This window comes from Cyanistes caeruleus, chromosome 3 (assembly GCF_971803275.1).
Source record: "Cyanistes caeruleus chromosome 3, bCyaCae1.hap1.1, whole genome shotgun sequence".
Taxonomy (NCBI): domain Eukaryota; kingdom Metazoa; phylum Chordata; class Aves; order Passeriformes; family Paridae; genus Cyanistes; species Cyanistes caeruleus.
This window is the reverse complement of record NC_141703.1, coordinates 92,585,112-92,601,679: the sequence shown is the minus strand read 5'-3', so window position 1 is coordinate 92,601,679 and position 16,568 is coordinate 92,585,112. Positions and strand designations below refer to the sequence as shown.

The 16,568-nt window shown below is 43.3% G+C and overlaps 1 protein-coding gene and 1 long non-coding RNA gene across 2 annotated transcripts in view; both read left to right on the top strand.

Moving 5' to 3' along the window:
- GAP43 (growth associated protein 43) overlaps positions 1-16,568 on the top strand; it is a 195,261-nt gene that overhangs the window by 10,882 nt on the left and 167,811 nt on the right. Inside the window, exon 2 of the mRNA XM_086882859.1 lies at positions 11,580-11,705. Coding sequence (XP_086738985.1) covers positions 11,619-11,705 — 87 coding nt within the window. The 5' untranslated portion in view covers positions 11,580-11,618. The remainder of the gene's footprint in view (positions 1-11,579; positions 11,706-16,568) is intronic.
- LOC111939260 (uncharacterized) overlaps positions 11,712-16,568 on the top strand; it is a 114,273-nt gene continuing 109,416 nt past the window's right edge. Inside the window, exon 1 of the long non-coding RNA XR_015285001.1 lies at positions 11,712-11,878. This is a non-coding gene — a long non-coding RNA (uncharacterized LOC111939260). The remainder of the gene's footprint in view (positions 11,879-16,568) is intronic.

The window sequence follows — 16,568 nt, the reverse complement described above, 5'->3', positions numbered from 1 at the left end:
TAGTGACCACCTGTAAGTTAAAATGCTTTTTTCTCTATACAACAAAAATACAATGCCTTTTCTTACCTGGCAGTGCCTCCAGCCTTTGCACAAACAGATGCAAATCATGTTTTTATAGTATGAAAATTCTCTGATCAAAGTGCACTAGATGGCAGTGTTCCTTTTGAATCAATGCAGAGCTATGGCTCCACCATGATCACCTCATTCAGAAAGCAAGGCCATAACAAGTGTTGACATTGTCATTCTCAAGGTATTCTTCCAAATTTTGGGTTCCAAACTTGGTGTCTTTCCAAGGTGAAAAACTGCATCCTGGCTCTTTGAGTCCCTTCTGCCATTGGCTCTTACAAAATTTTTATGTTCAGTTGTGCACTGTTGCTTCTTGCTGTTGAGCCCTCAGAGCTCGCCCTGGACCCAAAGGGTAATTGTGTTCCTGCACACAGGGGCTATAGCTCATATATTCCTTAATCTCATCCAGACTCCAGTCTAAATCCAGTTTAAACAGTAAATTTTACAGCAATTTCCCAGTACAAGCTTTGATCTGTTGTTTGTACTGCTCTCTGGATTCTTTGCAAGAAAAAGTGCTTCACTGATGTATTAATACGAATTTGAAACTTTCGTGTAACACATAGCTTTCTAATGTGAAGCCAAGGAGATATTAACTCTGGGAGATGCTGGGAATGCTTCAAATCAGCACACCTTACCAAGGGAAAACTACATATAAATTCAGACTGGGAGAGGAGTAAGTAATTTTGGCAGCCTTGTGTTTGAGCTTGCTCACAAGTGGACAAGAAATACATTAGGATTGCTCCCATCTAGTGATAAATTTAACTTCAGCCAGCTCTCTCAGCTGTGCTGGTTTGTCCCCTTTTGTCCTCAAAGTAAGGTTCCAACTGATTTAGCAACTGTGCCTTTAGGAGAGAAAGCAACTGTAAAGGGAGCTGCACTCTTCAGCTGAGGTTGAAGGGATGGTGAGGGTTGAGAGCAGCTCAGACAGAGAAAAGAGGTGAAAAGCAAAGTATTGCTCAAACTGTGTTAGTTGACTTCTAACTCCTCATCATGCAGGAATGCAAGAAGGCATTTAGAAGGAAAGTCTGATTGTAGGTTTAAACAAATCCCAAATGGCCGAAGAACAGAAATCCTGTCATCATAGACTGCTGTAAAGTGGAAGGTAGAGCAGCTTCCCTGGTAGTGAATCCTTGGGAAGCCCCAGCACTGCACTGGTATGTATGGCAGAGCGACATCTCCCATTCAGTGCCTGCACTCAGCCCCTTGCACTGGAGGAAGATAAAGGAAATTAACCTAGTCCTCATCCCTGAACAAACACCCAGTCTGTGGAGACAACACAAGCATTTCCTTTCTGGTAGATCTGAGCTGAATCTCAGACCCTTTCACCTATAGGAGGAAAACTGATCTGGTGTAGTTTTCACCCTGGCTCTAGGCTCAGAGTTCAGTCCAGGAAATTACGTGTAAGTGGAGGTTATGAAGACTTATTTTTTTGTTAAGAAATAAAAATAGTGTTTTCTATTTAAATGCAGCTCCACTGACCACTTGGATGGAAACCCACCAAAGCTTTTTGGGTACCATACCCTGCCACCAACTGTGTACAACACATCAGATGACCTGCCTGGACTGCAACACTTGGGAGCTTGTAATCTACATCCTGATGTCACACCTTGGCAGCAAGATATGGTGTCCTTCTGGTGGCAGAAACACCAGCCCCTGTGGGGTAGTTTGGTGGCAAACATGGTTTTGTGTCCAAGAGAGGGCAGCATTCTTCCTCCGCTGGGAAGGCAGCCTGACCACACGTCTCTTTCTAGGAAAAGACATGCTTTGTCAGATGGCATTTCAGAACAGACTTTCAATTTGTGATTTCGTGCATCTGTTTAGGGAAATAACAACCGATTTTACACCTTAGAGCTTCTAGGGACAATTTATCACACACACCTGTAAGTAAAATCCAAGCCAGTTCTTGGTGTGCCATCCTCAGCTGCCATTCCTGCCTCTATTCCAGCAAGAAGGCGTGGCAGTCTCCTGGTAACCAGCATCCATCCACAGGTGGTAGCACAGTGGGAAAGCAACTGCATCTCTATTTCAGAACATATAGCTTTATACTGCAAGGTGGTAGTGGAGGAGGGCGGGCGAAAGAGAGGAACAAATAGGCATCTGCCTACACTTTTGTTACTGCTTTATATTCAGGTTTTATATTTAGGTTATACTAAAACTGGACCTCAGAAAGAGCAGCCAGTAAACAGGAGACTCCAGCACTTATCAGTAGCTTGCATCCCAAATAGAGCCCTCTGTTTCTTAGAGCTGCATCTCCTCCAATTACCCACATAATCCACCCAGGTGGATGCCTGTGTAAGCCCACACTGATGCTCGTACTGTCTGTATATCTGGCAAGTGCTGAGCTCCTGATGATCTCAGTGGTGTTGTGGTGCAGCTAAGAAAAATCCAGCCTGTGCTGCAGCAAGGGAGAAAAATACACAAAAGCCTTTCCTTTCCCGGCTTCCTTCTGCAACAGGTTAGAATGAAAGAGAAAATGTAAGTAGCTACACTGCTGCACCACTCCCTGAAGTAAAGGGGACTGATCACAGAAGGGTTCTCCATCACTGGAATACTTGGGAAAAGAAATGTTCCACCAGCATTTAATTTCAGAGCTGCGTTTCAGAGCTCCTGTGGTATGCTTCTTATTGGCCTAATTAACAAGCTTGAAAGACTAGGAGTCACAAGGTTCATATGTAAAACAGATGGAAGACAGGACATCAATAAAGCTCTTTTAGATTATGCTGGGAAAAAAAAAGCAGAAGCTTTTCCTTGAAATAGTTTCAAGGAAATGGAATTTGATTTACAACCCTAATATGGCATATTATTTATACTGTTGCAAACCTTTATGAATGCGAGCTTCTCACTGAAGATGAGTTTAACTGCAGCAGTGGATGAGGGTGGCTTGGATGTAGTGCTTAGAACATTGAGTCAAGAGAAGAAAGTCTTACTGCAATCTCTGCTATTGACCTGACACGCAGCACTTCACCCCACCCTGCTGCCAGCCTATTTTAAAAATAGGAATACCTCATTTATATTATGATTTGAGATACTTTTAAGCTACACATGATTAATTATCCTAACAGAAGAAAATGGAGGGTTGTTAGAAGTTCAAATCCTTCAGTTTCTGAGTACTGCTATATTTAAGTTGGCAAGTGTTTTCCCTTCCATTTTGATTAGAATAATTTCAAAGAAAAGGCAGGATGAGCCATTCTGCACCAATGCACTCAAACACTGCACAGTTCACAAAATCATCTCTGACTCAGTCCAGTCATTCCATAGAGCCACATGGAAGGACTTAAGCCCTGAATATACACAAGAGCCAACAAAATTGTCGTTTTTCAGACTGTACTGAGCACATACAGTTCCCAGTACAATCCCCCAATTCAGTTCATAAATTTAAGGTTAGCAGAACTCATACCACCATGCCATAAACAGCAGAAGGGATCCAAAGAGCAGTGAAAATATATGATTATGGATAAAAATGTCCTAGCCATTAGACTGTGCCCAAAGGCCAGGCACCAGTTTGTTCTGTCTACTAGCTCTTACCGTCACATCTCCACCACAACCAGACATTTACACTCCCAACAGCAGGCAAGTACTAGGATGTGAGCACATGCTACCCTTCCACTTTTATTTACTGGAACAGGCATGGCTCTCAGCTTCACTGTCACTGTGACGTTGGATGCTGGATTCAAGCACGAAGAGGAAATCTCTCTGGGACAACTGCAGTCACTGTATAACAAACCCAGTGTGGAAACCATGAAATGGGAGTTTAGCAAAAGCTTGGTCTGATCTACTGACCAGGCCTATTGAAGGAACAACTGATATCTGAAAAGCAACCAGGAGCATTCAGAGCCTGGTCTCATGAAAAACTCAATTTGAGCAAAATAGTGCTCTTTCTGCAGCCTGTGCATGCTGGGGTCACAGAGGATGTGCTCTCTGTTCTGGGGGAGGAAAAGACCCACACTCACCTGTCTGTCTTTACCTGAAGTTCTGACCCTGACTGATTTTCAAGGAAAGATGAAAGAAGCACACCACACCCAATAATTAACTTTTGTACCAGTTGTGCCAATGGTCAGGACAGAGGTCATCTGATATGCTTGTCTCCTGTGAAACATTGAGATGTGAGGATTTGCAGCTCTCAGACCTGTTTCAGTGGGAAGCAAAGATGTCTGATCTGCTGAAAGCAAATGGGATCAGTTGTTTTCCTGTATTTCTTAAATGTGCTAAAGGGACCCAGCTCGTTCAAGCCACAGGAAGGCCCATTAATATCCAATAAGCTTTTGGCAGAATACAGAGCAGCAGTAAAACACTTGCCAGAAGGATTGAAATGCAGACTTGGGACTAAACAGATCCAGTAATAGACTGGAGCACCTATAATGGCAATTAGACAGAAGTGCATGGATCTAAAAACTCAATTCAATACCCCTAATCTCCCTTCCCACCCCACACCCACCCTCCCCCATTCACCAAGACCGTAGGCCTCTTCACTTCCCTCCTAGGGATCACTAGATCCTTTTAGCCTGGAGGATGTTCACAAAGCTACAAAGTTCACAAAGGCTTGATAAACCCCTCCACAGACAAGTCCATCCTACTGCTTTCTTCACAGAGGGAATGAACAATGGGAACACATCCGCATTCCTGTGTAGGTGACACCTGCACATCGTGGATTCCCAAACTTAGCTTTGCTTCTCTGTGTGCCTGATGGGAGCACCTCTGTGCTGAGCTCCTCCCTGTCCCTGACTGGAGCTGAAGTAGTAGGTACAAACCACTTAAACCTGGATTCCCCCACATCACGCACAACTACTGACCATGGTCCTGTTCTAGATAGGCTGCCCTCGGGATGCATTAAGGGACAAGAGTTGCTTGTTTATTCCTTTGACAGGCACAGCAATACACACCTGCAAACAGCAGAGGATCTGAGAGCTATGCACATGTAAGATGGGCCCTGCCCTCTGCCACGACTTACTTGTCTCTCAGTAAAAACAGAGGGATCACCTTCTTTGGGGCCATGGAGGAACTGTTTGCATTTCTCTTAAGCTCTCCCCTACCCTTGTCTTTTTGTTTCCTGACATGAGACAAACCAGTCCAGCTCTTAAACCAAAGCACCTGCAGAAGCTCCACACTCAGTACTGAGGGAGCAGCAAGCTCCACAACACAGTATTCCTGCTGTTACTCCCACACAGTCAAATCCCACTCTCAGAGCAGCAAGTCCTAGACAAGCAGATGGGCCTCACTGTGTGTAATGGCTGTGTGGGCAGGGACAAGGACTTGCTCAGCCCAGAACTTCCCAGTTGCCTGGGTTTTGCCAGTTGCCAGCTGACCCTGAGCTGTGCCCTTGCTTAATGAGCAGCTTTCTGTAGGTCTCTTTCTGTGCCATTTATCTTCCCCCAGACCCTTCACAGGGAGCCTAAGCCAGGAGCCTGGGCTCCAAGGACCACAACAGCTAAGCACTGCAGCACCCACATCCTTATGGGATGTCATGGGCAGAATGGAAGCTTCAGAGAAAATTTACCAGGGAGACCATTCTGTTGAATCATGAGCTTCAAAAATTATCCTCTTGCTTTCTAAACTCCTCAGAGATGAGTCTATGATGCAGCTGAATACAATCTTAGTCCAAGGCTTGGTCAACATTTTCTCTCTAAAGCATTAGGGAGGTGTAATTGATCCTGTCTATGACTTCGTCCTGCAGGAATAGGGACAGCAACCCAAATATATTTACAGAAATAAAATTAATTATTGATTTAAATTCATTATAATGATTAGATCAAAATATAGCAATCAGAATTATTTGCTACAAAGTATAGAACAGCTAAAACTGTAGTATAGTGCACTATTTCTGGAAGCAAAATAATTATTAGAGATTGATGTCACTCACCCATACCAATGACAGGAGTGACCTTGAGCTCCATATAATGCAGGAACCCCCACACACACTCCAAGAAGGGATGTATTAGAAGACTCTACTGTTAAAAAGTGGGACTGAGCTTTTATAGTGCAAAGTGATTATCAGTTATGTCTTCAGGCCAGCTATGGTGCTATGTCAGCTCAACAGCTTTCGATAAATTATCAATACTATCAATACTTGAGCAAGTTTGCTGTACTCTCACCACAGCCAGTGCCAGTTCCTGTCAAAAAACATTGTTCTCCCTTCAGAGTGTTTAACTTTGGGATTGATGAGCCAGGCTGGTATCAGCATTCTTCAAAAGCAGTGTGAACCCCATTCTCCTTGCACACCTAACTTTTGCAAATAGGGTAAACTTGGAGCTGTTTTACCCACACCTAGGCAGAGCATCCTCCTACACAGGATCCAGATCTGCTCAGTGGTGAGCCACATGGTCTGGCTAGTAAAGCACAGACTCAGGCATCAGTTTTGCCTGCCAGTTCCAATATTGACATCTTGTGTTGTTAGCTAATACTTCCAGACAAAAAGGACATCGATGGCTTATTGCTCGAGCATGCATAGCACTTAGGGGAAGGCTATTCTCTCTCTGGGTACTCCCACCCTCTAACATATCAGCCCAGGCAGTTCCTGGTTTACTAACTTTTCTTTACATGTTTTCACTTCCACTCACCTTTCATTATAATTACAGAAGTTTTTCTTAAAATAAGGTCTCTGGTTTAATGGCGGTTCATCAGTTGTAAGTAGCAGTACCCCTTCTATTCCTCAGAAGGTATTTGTAGCACCTAATTCTTGTCTCTGGAATGCCATCTTTCCCCAGTCCAAAATTCTCCAAATGAGGTTCAGTAGGAAGCCGTGTTGCTCACCTTGCAGCATGGATACTTCCAAAGCAGAACTCTTACTCAACAGTTTTAACACTATAAAACTTCAGGTAAAAGCTGACAAATCACTTCATAACAGATTGAAGTGAAAGGAAAGGTGTAGATTTATAGTGCCAGTGCTTTATAGGAGTCCTACAGGAATCAATGACTGTACATGGTCAGAAACTCCATTTTAGGTTTCATGCAAGAGATGGCACTGTTAGCACCAGCAATTTATTTAGAATCAAGAGGAAGTGTATGTGGGAGGGCACTGATATATTTTTAAAGGTAGATTACAAACACTAATATTAGAGAGATATTTTTGTTTCTGTTTTGATTAACAGAAGGTTATTAATTTTTCTCTGAAGGAAGACTCATGCATTCCATGGCAAGCATATTGATATTTCACTAAGACATAGGAAACAGAAAAAAGAGTGAGCTAGAAAAGAAAACCTAGAAATCCAATGCCAACCAAGCTAGCAATGTTTCTTGTTTAATTAAGAATTTCTTTTTCTCTCACCCAATGAACAAAATCTATGCATACATGCATGCCAAAACTAGAATTATAAAATTGTAATAGGTGAGGAATTTAGATCTTTCTTGGCATGCATCATATTAATCTTCAGTTGCTAGATCTGCACATATTAGCAAAACATGTATAGATTTAAGAAACAAAGGTAGAATTAAATAATCAAAAGAATCTTAGCAGAACAAGCAGACTATCAACACCTAGACACACTATTCACAGCCTATGGAGGTTTCTCACTAACCTTACACTCACCATTGTTGTGGAGGTATCAGTAAAACATCAAACCTCTGCTGTTCACTACAGCAACTCAAAGCCAATGAGTTGCTCAGTGCCTTCCAAACCATGTCCCTGTACTGGCACTGCAGGTGATCAAGAAGAGCAGCCTCCTTGGTGGGGCCTGACCTGGCAGGGGAGCCTAAATCACACAGGGGTATCACAGCACAGCTGAATGAGGCCATACCTGTGCTCTCATAGGCAGATGTACCCAATACTTAAGATACTCAGTATGATGTGAGGCATGCAGACTCCCTTTTCAGGTAAGAAACACAGCAGAGGCTACTCTTGAGATATGCTTTTAATCATTTGATAAAAACCCTCTTTTCTTCCTTCTGCTTTCGTGCTAAAGCCCAGTAAAAAGCCTTTAATCACAGCATTTTCTATTAGTCCTTTGGGAGGTTTCCTGCAGCATTTCCTATCAGTTCCTTTGAGTGGTTTCCTGTCAGGTTTCCTAATTGGTGAAGCTGACCAAAGTCTGGAAGCCTTTCCTCCCTTCACTAACACCCCGGCAGCATGTTTCAATCCCTTCTCTGTGCCAATGCAAGCACTTAAACAGCCAGCTTTTGTGTCTGGTCAGGTTGATTTTCAGCTGGGTCAGCCTTGTGATCCAGCTTCCTTATGCCCCATAAACACAAGTACAGAACAAGGGATGGGGTTGGGGAAAAAAATAAATAAGGTTAAGGCTGCCCTTTTTGTCAGCAGCTGAAGCCAAGACAGCATTCCTGTGTTGCCTTCTCTAAAAGGCTGTGTTCTGAATGTACCTTGCCACAGAGAGTCTGAACTATCTCAGCATCTATTTCAGTTCTTTAAAACAGAATGCTGCTGGAGTCTCTGTCAATGTGTCCTAAACAATGAATGTATTCATTGTACAAGGAGGAGAATACTTCATGAGAGCAATACAAGCAGACCTTGTTGATCAATTAAGTTATTGGAGAGTGGTAGTTTCAGCAGTCTGATGATGCCTCAGTGTTTGGAAGCCAGAAAAGCACAGTAAGAATATTGGTATGTGATGTACATTTAGATCGCTTACTTGTAATGAAGGAAGTAAGGAGAATTTGAAGTTTCCTACTCCTAGCCCAGCAGTAGATACCTTTCATTGCTGAAATCCAGATGTGTCCAGATCTGCCATAAAGCAGCTTTCCTTGGGATGTTAGGCAATTTCCTAGAGTAAGAGATCCCGTAACTAGGATAGTACTAGATAACTCAAAGTACACACTGTAAGGCACTTGAAGCATCTTTCAGGTAAGAACCCCTAAAACTGGTGTAGGTGAAGTCACAGCAGGTTGATATTGTGCTTTTTCAGCCAGGGAACAAGAGGAGAGGGAAAACATTTAGTGCCTGGAGGCTTCCTCCAATGCCATCCACAGGCTGAGGAGTGGAACCATGACGCTTGCATGCGTACCAGAACCACAAAGTTCCCCAAATCTCTGGGGAGAATGGGAGTATTGCACATGACTTAGAAAAAGCAAAATCAGATGCTGATGGGATGCTGATGGGATGCTGGCCAACCTGAACAGGCAGCCTAAGGGCCTGCATTTGTCCAGAGATGCTTTTGGGAAGTGATAAGGCAAGCTTGTTCCCACCAAAGATGGGATAGCTGTGCTAGAAGGACTCAATGTTGTGAGTGCAAGTTAACTGAGAATCTGCTCAGATATGAAAGAGTAAGGCTCTGTTCTAAACTTGTGGACAGAGGCAAGTTAAATGCTGATTATTTGTCTGAAAAAAATTATGTGAGGATTGTGGTGCATTCCCATTACAGAAGCTTGATTAAATAAGCAATGCAAAGCTGTTGGCTCAGTGTGCTAAGATGGACAAATTTCTGCAGACAGTAACACCAAGGGACATATTTGTCTAGTATTAGACCTGCCTGCTTTAAAAATGCATTCTGGATGTTGAGGTACTTTACTGTTGGGTGTATGGGCATGACACTACCCTGGAGAAAGACTCAAACATTGCCTGTGGGAGCAGGAAACTCAAATGACTGCCATCACACCTCTAAGGGACTCTGTGTTTGTCAAAGGCACAAGTGTGTGATAGATCCCAATGGAGTACTTCACTCTGTGAGCTGTCCACAACACAGAAGGGATAAATGGGCATGCCTTGGCACCCTGTTCTATCATCTCTTTCCCAGGTTCCTGGAGTTCTGAAGTTATCACAATTCAGGCAGAAGGCTTTGCAGTGATCCTTCAGACAAGCTGAGCGAGACCTTTGGGTTGAGGTGCTGCATTTCAAGCATTTTCCACCCATGTGCAAACTCTTACTTCACTAAAGAATGGAGACACAGTCTTTCCACTTCCATATGCTCGGGTCAGCTGTGTAGGAAAACACTGCCTTTTCCATGCCAAGGCAATGCTCTTTGCAATATTCTTTGCTTCTTCACTAGAGCATTTCCAAAAGGACTGGAGAAGAATTGGAAGGCAACCAGAGCTTGATGCTGTGACTTATTAAGCAGAAAAAAAAAAGGTTGACTGGATAGCCAAATGTTTCTCCCAAAAAAAAGCCATCATTTTTTGCTTCCCCAGCACAGGACCCAGATGGGACCAAAATAACAATCTTCCTGCTTTGCTTCTGGTACATGTCATTAATTTAACACAAGGGATGTTGTTGATAGACACCAGTTTCTCAGCCTTCCAATGTTATTAGCGACATGGAATCTGCTGCGGAGTCTGGTACAATGCCTTGTTTGTAGTAGCTTTGCTGCATGAGAAGAGAAAGTCCAGCCACCACAGTTACAGGGATGTATGAAATGCTTGTTCTTTAGCATGATTCTTAACACAGAGCATGTGTTCACAGGTAAAGATATATCTTTATTAAGAAGCAACATTTATTCAGCATAGTGGGTTTTGCACAGCAGAAAATCTTCACAATCTTCAATGTTCTGGGTTTTTCTGGTGATCTCTCCTGCTTTTGAGGGTGTAGAACATCCATGTAGTTTAAATATGTAAGTCATCCACCATCAAAATGCTAAAATAAATCTGGGACCTTCTTCCTGTGAGCCTGGTTTGAGGCAGTGACAGAAAAAAACCACATCATTTCTTCTCTGGCTGTGGATGTAAAAGCAGATCTCAAACCTAGCATGAAAGAATTTTTCTTTCACCAATGAATAATGGACCTCCCCTGTTTTTTGAGACTAAAACTCTGGTACTATACTTGCTGCTGACTCCCTGTATGTCTCATGCCCTACCTGGCAGGCAGCAACCTGACACTGCACCATGGACAGGCTTCAGCAGCAGCCTTACCATGCCCATGTGTCAGACTTCACTGCTCCCCACCTCCTGTTTGCCTCCCAAAGCGATATAAATGGATTGCTATCGCTCGGTGCCGATGCCCTTTCTGCTAATGTTTGTTTCATGCATGCTAATGAGAAGACTGGTAAGAACAGATTTATGTTTGGCTCAGCCCAGAGGTAACACGCATGAAAACGCTGACACAAATGCTGAATAAAAGGGATTTGAAAATCAACATCCCCTACTGTTACCAGCTACAGTGTAATCCTTTTCTAGGCCTGTTGGGAAATGTCCTCGGAGAAGCTCTGACATCAGTGCAGCTGCTTCTCTCCTCAGCAGTTCAAGCTTGTTTTCACATCTTTGACTGAGGCAAAAAGAAATAGCAGGGAGTGAACACATGAGAGAGGAAGAGATTATCTTCACTTCTTAAACTTAGTTGTGGAGATAACGTTCTTTGTATTTCAGGGGATTGAATGGGCAACCGAAGAGGATAGTGGATGGAAGTAGCTAACTCTTAGGTACTGCTTTTGCCTTTTTGCATGTTAAACCCTTCACCACTGAACCTTTTGTCTAATCTGGTGTGGTTGTTGGTACAGTTATTCACACAGTCACAGCTCTGCTTTATTGTAGTCAAGCCTCTCAGTCTTTCAGGCCACGTGCAGAAACGCAGCTGGAAAAATACGAGGATATGCATGATCTTAACTTCTTTTTCCCACTGTGTCTGCTTTTAATCTCCTTAGGTATCTACTTACTGCACCTAGCACATGGCTCCATGACACATGGCTCCAGCCTTCCCCTTGAGCAAAGAAGGAAAATCTGGGAATGTCAGTGCTGGCCTTCAGCTGAGGAAGGCAGTGCAGCTCCGTGTGAGTCTGAGCAGCTTCACATTTGCACTCTCTCAAAGTGGCAGCCCATGGGATTAGATGAGCACTGGCTAAAAGCATTCAAAAATGTGGAGAGGACTGGAAGAATGTGCAAAAGCCCAAGTCCAGGGCTGCAGTCCTTTGTCTAAATCAGCCCAACTTGCACATTGTTTGAGGTGAGACAGGGAAGCCTGGGAGTTTTAGTATCTCTGGATAAATGCCATCCCAGTAACTCATCCCCAGCATGTAGATATTTGGAGGCCTTGTGTATTGTAGTTCCTCTGCATTTGTCTTTGCTAAGAATATCACTTAGACTGGGATATAAATGATGAAATATTTCCTAAAAAACCTGAGGGGAAAATAAATCAGGTGTCCAGGCTTTCCTTGCAGTCAACGGAAGGAGACGGGTGGGCATTGCATCTCCATCTCATCCCCTCAGCCCCAAATAATTTAACCTGTTTCTCCTCAGATGGCTCTAATCTCAGAAGATGCTTTGTTCACCTCTTTTGACTGTAGCAGGCACCTGGGGGGTAGCTTAGACCTATCTTGCTTTCAGGTTACATTCCCCTCCAGATGGAAAGGGTGCAATTGTTGTAAGAAGCACTGTGCTTTCGTTACAGTGATGGCCAGTGGGAGCCTGGGTGCTTGGAAGACCCTGGCTACAGTCAGATTTATTCCTTTGCCCCACTGGAAGTCTCACTAACTGTATGCACAGCAAGTATGTTTTGGACACTGAAAAATAAGTGTTAGGTAATAACTCTTAGCAGATTGCTTAAAATTTATAAGTGGTGATAAATAATGAATGATTATTATTCACTTCAGCTTTTAAAGCTCTCTATGCACTTTGAAATTTAAAGCTTCCATTCAACAAATGTGTTTGTTTAGTTTTGGAGAATTGCACCAACCCCCCCCCCCCTTTTTTTTTTTTTTTTAACAGATAAGCTATTTAAAAATGAATGAATGAATATTTTAGGAGCTGTAACAACCCTACAATTACATTGGAAACCTGACTCTACTACTGCACCTGAATTTTTTTTTGCTGTCTGTCACTATGACATTGGTGATCAATCCTGCCACTCTTGCCAATAGGAGGATAAGGAGGCATTTGTGCCCATGGAGATGGCAGCTCTTGTCCATTCAGTCACATGTGATTCAGATGACCTTGGAAAAGTCACCTGAAAAACAAATAAATTACCCTCTGCACGTCATAGTGTATCTAGAGCCCAAATCTGTAAGATACCTCTGGAGATACTGACTACTGACATGTCAATGAGAACTGAAGGTACTCAGAATTAGTTAAAACTTCATATAATTGATCCTGTGGGTCTTGATTGAAAGCCCATTAAAGCCCAGTGGAAGTCTGACCATCTTCACTGGGCTCTTGATCACTTTGCTTGAAAGGAGCCCCCATAGATACAGGATAACAAAACCAGCCAAAGAAGGGACCTTAACACAGCTTTGTCATTGTCAAAGTCCTGTGCAGTGATCTCTCTACATGCCAGTGTGAAAAAAGATCCCAAAAGGAACTACCCATCCCAACCATGTCTCTTGCTTGTGCAGGCTTTTTCTGCTTGTCTTTAGGGATTGCACTTCAAACTGGAAATGCTCTCTACCTAAGGCTTCTGTACCAGTCCCCAATGCCTGGGGATTTGATGTAATTCAGAACTGACTTGTGCAAGCTGAGCCTGCATGATCTCTTCCTGGGATCAGCTGGGGTTCAGAACCACTCACATTATGCTGTGAGCCATAGCCTGAGATCACCACCCACACAGCCTGAGAAAGAATGAGGATGTGTTTATACATAGTATGTTATTGCTAGCATGTTTTGAGGTAAATATTGACTCACTCTACTAAGTTGGATATTAGGGATTAGTTTCTTTTCTATTTCTTTTGTTTTCCTTGTTTGAAGGTTTTTGGTTTACTTTGATTTCTTTCTTTTTTTTAAGGAACTTTCTGGATTCACTAATTTGCAAAAGAATTACTGAAGTAAAAATGAATTCATTAAGTTATCCTTAACTAGCTGTAATTTTCACTCCCTGTCTGGCTTGCTTTGCACAATAAAGGATGTTCAGAAGTTGTGAAGGATTTTGTCAGACCTGTAAATAATGCTGTTACATAATTGTCTCCTTCCCTCCATCTCCATCGGTGTCCTTAAGCAGAAGGACTGGCACCACTTACATAACCCATTCCCATTTCCCTCTCCCTTCTGGCTGCAGTCTTAGGACACAGCCTGTTCCTTCTACCCTTCCTGTTTCTCCAGCCCTGGCCATGTCCTAGCAGAGGTAACCCTTCCCTTGGGGCTTGCTACCAGCTGTGGCCTGGTGGATGAAGGCTTTGGCATGTGTTTTGGGGTGGCAGGAGAGACTGGGGCTGTTCCTGCTTTGGCAAGTGCAGTGCATTGTCCTGGAGCTGATCAGGGATGGGTCCAACTCCACCTGGAGCCCATGTCTTGTCCAGCTTGGGCATCACTGCCATGCTAGTTCAGGAGGGATGGTCTGCCTCCTGGGGCCAATACTGAAATCCATGGAATTTGGATTCCATGAACCCAGTGGTGGGTCTGCCCCAGCTCCAATGGTACAGGTCTTAAGGTAAAGCCCAGCTCCTATGGACAATAACCTTATGGTAAAGATAAGGGTCTGCCCTATGCTGAAAGCCTGAGACATCACATGTTGGCTGCTCTTTCCTTGGAGCAAAACTACACACCACCATTTTCTTCCAGATCTTTTTTGATGTTAAGCTCCGCTAAGGACGACACCTTGGTTTGTAGCATTTTATATAAACAGCTTGGATGGCTCCTGGTGTGTGTCTTAACAGGTGTGGTGGCCTTTGGGTGGGATCTGCAGGACCCCTGACCCCAGTGGGATCCCAGACCCCAAGGATCTGGGCAGGAAGCATGGAGCTTGTGCTGCCCCACTCAGTCCTGGCTCAGGGGAGGTTCTGGCAGGCAATCCTCCAGGCTCTGCTCCTCTTGTCTCTTACTGTTCTAAAAGGGAAGTCAGACATCTAGAGGGAATACAACCACAGGATATTACAAGCCACTCACACAGGCTCTGGTAGAAGCAGAGTATTGTAGTAAAATGATCCTTTATGGTCTCAAAGGTATTAAAAAAAATCTGTCAGGGAGAGTATTTTGACAAATACCTCATTAAAACCCCCAGAATCTCACACTGCACCAGTTCATGTAAATCCCAAGGACAAAGGAATATTTAACTTTTCACGTACCATAAATAAACCTGTTAAACTAATACATCTCCAAGGAATAATAAAATAGGCAAATACAGTAAATACATTAGTTCTGCTCCACTTTTATGTGAGAGGTGCTTTCCTTTGTTTGCCAGAGAGGCAATTCTTCCTGGAGAAGAAAAAATGAAAATTGTTATTGATGAAAGGTGGCAGCCTGTTTGAATCTCAGGAAGCAAAGTCACAGCCCTCAACTGAAGGAATGACCAGAGCAGGCAGAATACTTGGGAGGTAATGGGAAAAATCAAAGGAAAAGGAGGGAATTCTAGTGGTGGAAAGGAGGCATGAGATGGATGCCAAATACAGCTCCAGGACTGGCAGTTGTGATTGTTTAGAAGAAATTGCAAAGTTAGGGTACACTGCCTCTCTTCTCAGCAAATGGGGGAAAAGACTTGGACTTTATAGTTTTAAAACTATCTATTTCTTCTCCATTTCTGGTTATAGCCGTCTTAGTTATCACAGAAGAAGGTTTTGAGACGTGTCACAAGTGGCAGGATATGGATGGATGTGAGAAGGGTGTTTGTACTCCCAGAAATACACCTGGGGAAGAACCACCATGCCTTAGAGGTCTGGTTCAGGAGATTTTACAGAACATTTTGTAGAACACTTTAAGGCAGATTTGGATGGGGGTCTGAGCAACCCGGTCTAGTGGAAGATGTCCCTGCCCATGGAGGGGGGTTGGAATGAGGTAAAGTTTCCTTCCAACCCAGCCCATTCTATGATTCTGTGATTGTGTAATTCTATGATCTGCTCTGCTCACAACAATCACATAAATCCCTATACCCTTACAATAAACTCACAATCTATTATAAGATAAAAATCACAGTAAAATATTCCGTGGAAGAGGATGGAGAGACAGGTCACCACCATTAATATGCTAGATTGCTGATACAGTAGGGTATTTATTAAAAACCAAATAACCTCTTTAGCAAAACAAGAACATGGAAAGAAAACTTACGGGGTAAAAACCAAATGCCCCACACCAGGTGGTTCTAAGCAGTCTGACCAGTGGAAGACATTCCCTCTTCCTGAATCTAGAGATCAGTTTAACCTTGAGTATGTGTGTGGAAAACACACCAGCCAGGTAACAGAAAATTTACTGCAGGTAGGCATGACAACGTGTCCTGCCTGCATTGTGCCACTGGTTACAGGTGGTGTTAATTCTTCTCTCACTCTACACACAATTAAAGTATGAAAAGTGGAGAGAGAATTCCTGTATTTTGCCCAGACAGGCCACCAGAGGAAGACAGACGCGTGAAATTAATACAATGCAAATATGATGCAAACGCTATTGATCCGGTCTCCTTTCAGCCCCTCCAAAGTACCAAAACATGGGACACCCAAGGGTTTTATCACAGGCTGCCTTTCCCAGCTGCAGGGATTCTTCTATCGAGCTGTAGATTTGTTTCCATAGGCTTCCAGGTCTCAGCTTCTCCCATGGAGCTGTAACTAAGATTGCTCCAACTAAAAACATGTGCTTTTCTGTGATATGAATGCTTATCCTCTTCCTTTCCAGCAAAAACAAGCTTCATTTTTATTTTTATTTTTTTGGGGGGTGGTTTTCTTTTGTTTTTAAAGTCTTGTGGAGGTGGATAGTGATGGCTGCAAGGTTTTGCCCGGTGCTGC